The 5,326-nt window shown below is 39.3% G+C and overlaps 1 protein-coding gene across 2 annotated transcripts in view; it reads left to right on the top strand.

Moving 5' to 3' along the window:
* Nucleotides 1–3,432, top strand: part of rad21l1 (RAD21 cohesin complex component like 1) — an 11,222-nt gene extending 7,790 nt beyond the window's left edge. Inside the window, exons 11-14 of one of the 2 annotated variants that reach the window (XM_014027023.1) lie at nt 1,120–1,256; nt 1,349–1,459; nt 1,683–1,757; nt 2,998–3,432. In XM_014027023.1, the coding sequence (XP_013882477.1) occupies nt 1,120–1,256; nt 1,349–1,459; nt 1,683–1,757; nt 2,998–3,180 (506 nt within the window). In that variant the 3' untranslated portion in view covers nt 3,181–3,432. Of the gene's footprint in view, nt 1–1,119; nt 1,257–1,348; nt 1,460–1,682; nt 1,758–2,994 lie in introns of both variants that reach the window. The other variant, XM_014027022.1, reaches the window with a different exon arrangement.
* Nucleotides 3,433–5,326: the final 1,894 nt, after the last annotated feature.

Below are 5,326 nucleotides of genomic sequence, written 5' to 3'. Positions count from 1 at the left end.
GTCACTAGATCTAGTGACAAAGTCGCTAAATGTGACCCATTGAGGTCACAGGTCTTTTTGCCTGAGCATCGAAGGCTTGCATTTTTTTCAGCAAGTAAATATTTATTAGTTATTTCAAGCTTGTGGAGCAGACCAAGTCAGATGACATTACATCTTCCAGGATCCAGCTTTGTGAATCCAGGAGTACCAAGGCCCTACCTTCAGCTGATATCCATGAACAAACTAGAGGAACAGACACTCACATTCTCACACTTTTGAGTCATCGGCTAACCTAACGTGCATGTTTTTGATCTGTGGGAGAAAACCAGAGTTGGCTTCTCCCTTCTTCAGGGGTCGCAGTGAATGAGAAAAGATTTGCCAAGTGTTTGCTTTCAGTCGCCCTTTCCTGACGCAACCTGGGCTCAAACCTGCAGTCTCAGGATAACAAGACCGTAGCTCTGACCACCAAGCTCCCACAGCTCCCCACTGGGATAAACTGGTTCTAGGAGAAAACTCCCATGTGCACACAAACTCCACTGTTTGTGTGTCTGATTTTTCAAAGGGAAGAGCTGCACTGCTTGCTGCGATCAAGTCAGAATAATGTTAAGTTTGGTGCAGGATGACAGCTTGTATTCTGAGACCCATTCCACTCTAAAACCAATTCATACAAACTGGTTTTGGAGTTGTACTCGAAGCCCACCCCTTTCTATATGAGGGGGCCTGTACCCCAGGTCTCGACAGAAAAAAAAATTTAAGATTCAGGTCCTTTCAAATTAGGCATTAGTCTCTATAAAATATGAAAATTAGTTTTTATAAAAACACAAACAGGCTACGTTCTGCTTCAGTACACTGAGAGTCTGCTGGCTTGTGTGTATTTTTGGTACAACAATTTAGCCAATACACTCACTGAGGCACACTTTGCGTTGGGGTACACTTTAATGTCAGAGAAATGAATGCTGCATGCATAAATGCAGTGTTTGTTGCAGAGAAACGTACAGTGCAATAAGGCTTTGGTAATGAATGATAGGTACTGGATACAAAATGAGGTTACTGTTTGACCAGCATCACTTATATACTATGAGTTTATTAGTTTATTATAATATTTTTCTTTTTTTTTCCTCTTGAACAACCGTGAAACAGCTCAGAGCGACAACAGTGCTCTCACCACAGACGACTTCACTGTCGTAGATTCGTCTGTCAATACTGAAAAAACACACAACACTGAGCTGATGGGCATCGAACACATCACTGATGAGACTAATCCAGCTCTCGTACAAGTAAGTATTAATGCCATGTCAACAGTAGGACTCTCTTTTATTTTCAGGGAAGTTATTTATACCTTTTCGTCATGTGTGTTTGTGTTTGTGAGGCGGGAAACGAGTCAGAGTTCACACATCCAGAACTCCCGTCAGAAGACTCCCTGTTTGTTCATCCGTCCTGCGAGGAGCACAACACTCAGTCCACTTCCCTCCACACTCAGGTGCTTGTGATCACACCCAGTCACAAATACAGACATTTTTCTGCTGGCTCGCTGTCTTTCCTCTGAACTCACATCTGAAATAAAAGTGAGAGATTGTCTGAAAATAGCCGGTACGCTGAAGCAGACGAGCTTTAGTCTTAACAGATGGCAGGTGTTCATCTTCCCTGCTGTCCTGGCTCTGTGCTCAGCATCACTGATTAAAATGTGTTTGTCCGACCTGCAGTCTCTGCTGGACAGCCAGGACTTTCAGGAGAGGAGGATCAATAGAAAAGCACAGAAACTTCTGAGTGCTCTGAAAGTAAGTTCAGTATTCAGACACAATAACATCCGTCTCACCTAGGCATGGGACAGTATGAAATTATGACGGTATGATAAYCTTGGGCAAAAATATCACRGTTTYGCGGTACRAYGGTWTTRTGATTACAGCTCTAAAARTTTTGTTTTGAAATTTGTATTTAAAAACAAAAAAGAATTAACTTTCTATTATCATATTCAACTTTAATTATCTTTGGAAGCTGTTTTTAGATCTCAGAGGTGTTATGCTGAAATTTTATTTACCTGTGTGCATTTATACTTRTGATTTTTAGCACCTAATGCAATTAGATTATCCTGATTAAGTTTACATCTAGTAAGATAACTGTTCTTCTACTGCTTTATTATTTAAGACAAATCAGTGTATACTGCACAAGTCTTTTTATTCAAGTAATCTACCACATTGGAGGTTTTTATTGTGTTTTAAATTTCAAAAGGGTTTCTGACGTAAAGATTACATAATTATATGCACACAGAAACAAGAACTCACAACTATGAATGYGTGTTTCTGAAATGCACGTAAAGCTAACGAGCTGCTTGGCTAAAGGAGGCATTYAGTTTTATCAYCTTTCACTTMAAACTTATCAAATACACAATCCAACAACTCAAACTGTTTTCAGACAAGTTGTGATCGGCGCATTAAGCCACAGCAACACGGTGATRTGTTTCACAATCTGATGCTAAAGTTAGCTCGTTCATTTCAAGATAGCATAAGTTTACCTGGAGCTGYGATMATGTTAGACGTGTTTCTTCCACGGTCCACATTGCTGTCRTCTTTACAGAATGCTAAGTATTTTCAAATAGCTGGCTTTAATCTTTTAGACAGGGAAAAAGTTGGGGAACTCTCTTCTTCAGCCACCATCACACAAACCCCCACAGAGCTGCCAGTGCTGACAGGCAGTCTGCTGCAGGGGAGGGGTCGTGGGGGAAAGTCTGCAGTGAGACAGACTAGAGGAAAAATAAAAAAAATCCCTTTTTTTTTTCATTTTAGTGGTTTTGAAACCGTGACTTTTTCATATCATGGTATACCTTGAAACTGGTATTCGGCCCATGCCTAGTCTCACCTGATTACTTTTTCTGTAAAGGTAGAGCAGTGTGTTTTTTTCTGTTCTACTAAATGTAGCTTCTTTTCTTTAGTTATTATTTAAAAATCTGTAATGACAGGAGTTTGAAGGTGAAAGGAGGCACTTGATTCAGGAACATTGTTGTGTGTTGTTGTGCAGCAGGTCCAGAGCAGCAGAGACTCAGCATTCAGCCTGCAGGCTCTCTGTGAAGGAAGCACTCGATCACATGCTGCAACCACGTTCCTCTGCCTTCTTCATCTGCAGAAACAACAAACAGTCCACCTGCATCAGAGCGCTCCCTACCAGGACATCAGCGTGACACCTGGACCCAAGTTCTACAGTTAGAGAAATCAGAGTCAGCTGTGCAGCTTGTAGGTGCTGCACATCTGTGTTGTGTTCAGTTCCTCTCCCAGGTTAAACCTGCTTGAAACGAAAATGTTTTCTATCAAATGTTTTGCTCTTCCATCGTTTACTTGAAAACACTTTAAAAGAATATTTTTCCTACAGCGTGTTGTCAGACTGTTTTTACATCATAACTAAAAACACATATTTACCAACCGCAAGCATTTTAATACAGATAAAACTTTAATTCTGTTACATTTTTTACTGTGTTTTTACCATTTATCTGTCAGATCTCATGTTCTGCAGCAGTTACTTTGGTCGTAATGTCCCTATGTGTTCTGTATATGTTTTTATATTTGTTCAAAGAAAAGACCTTTAAAAGTCACCTTTGTGTGAGATCAGCTCCATTCCTGGGGTTTTAGCTGAGAACAAAAACATTTTATTATTTATAGCTTTTCGTCTAGTCTTTTCAACTTTGTTTGCATCATTACTGTAACAAATATGTTCAGTGTGAAATGTTACTGGTTTGTTACTGCAGTCGTCGTGTTCAGGCGTTACAGCTGTAACCAGGGATACAACAAAACACAACTTGACATCACATTAAAAAAGTGACCACTTCACTTTGTCAGATTTCTCTCACGTTTTTATAAAATAGTGTTGAAACTTAAGGTTCAGGCAGCGTTTGTTCTTTCTGTGGATTGTAAAAATTTTGTTATAAGCTGTTGAGCATATCTCAATAAAATAAATGCAAGAAAGGCTGGTTTTATGTCAAGTTTTTGTTTGTTTTGGTTTTAAATTAAACAACTTGGTGTTGTAGGTTGGGACCGTCCRGACACCTTGAAAAGTTTGGACAAATTGGAATTAGTTTTTAGTGTTTTACAGGGACTTGTAGATATGGAAAAAGAAAATAGTCTGCTTTAAACTCCTTTTTCCTGTTGTAGTTATCCGAGCACAACCAGTGATTTCTACTGCAATCAATGCAGCCAGTTACTGGAGGCCTGAGGTCAGATTCCACCTGTCTGACTTGACTAAGAGTCACTTTCTTGACCCTGACTGGCCCACTGGAAAAATAGGATTTTTACATGCAAACTGGATGAAAAGAGGTCGAGTGACTGATTTAGACCCTTTACCATTACAGAACCCAGAATAAAACTTAGAAGTAACTCACCATGAATCAGTGAAAATCCCTGAGACGTAAATCAGTTTTATGCACCAGGCAAATGTTTAACTGTCTGCATGTATATTTTTATTTGTACTTTATATCGTGTTCTTTGTTTTAAGTTATAACTAATCTGAACCTTCAGCCGTGGTTCTGCTGTGATCATGGTACCACTGGAACGGACGAGGCCTTTCTTTGATCTCCTGACATCAGATCAAATTTTTTTTAAAAATTATTCTAACTAGCATGTTATTACTATAGAAAATATAGCAATAGACAGAGGTGTAATGAAATACATTTACTTTGTTTTATTCATCCATCCATTATATTTTACCCACTTCTTCCTTTTTAAGGTCACTGTTGCCCAAATCCTACAGTCACTGCAGGGTACACCGACGAGCAGTGGTGGGCAGCACTAATCTAAAAATGAGTTCCACCAGCCCTAAAACACTAACTCAAATATTTAGGTCCTCTAATTCTAAAGCACTAAAATAACCCAGTCAACCCATGAACATCCTTCAACAGACAACATGAGTCACATGTTGCTCTCTTAAGACTTATCATTGACATCCCACAGCTGTGTTTAAGCTCATATATTGTCACCTAGTAAATAAGTGACATGAACAAAAGTGACAGTTTTCACCCTCAGCTTTAAACATTAACATTGATCAATAACGTTGATAAACCTCCGTGCTTCTAAATTTAGCCTATGAATTTAGCAAGTGAAAATCCACTAATAAATTTTAAAATTATCAAAAGCCCTAAAGCACTAATCAGGAAATTAGTTCCCCTGTTAGTGCTTTAGGGGGACTGTACCCACCACCTACGAGCAATTTAACAATTAGCCTAACATTTATGTTTTTGTTCTGTTGGAGGAAACCCATCATGCTTGGAGAGAACATACAAACTCTAACTAGAAAGGTCCTGGGCTGGGATTTGATCCAGTGACCTTGCTGAGAGGCAGTAGCTCTACCCACTGCACCATCATGC

The sequence above is a fragment of the Austrofundulus limnaeus genome, unplaced genomic scaffold (assembly GCF_001266775.1).
Source record: "Austrofundulus limnaeus strain Quisiro unplaced genomic scaffold, Austrofundulus_limnaeus-1.0 Scaffold608, whole genome shotgun sequence".
Classification (NCBI taxonomy): domain Eukaryota; kingdom Metazoa; phylum Chordata; class Actinopteri; order Cyprinodontiformes; family Rivulidae; genus Austrofundulus; species Austrofundulus limnaeus.
The sequence above is the reverse complement of the archived record's forward strand: the minus strand, read 5'-3'. Positions and strand labels throughout refer to the sequence as shown.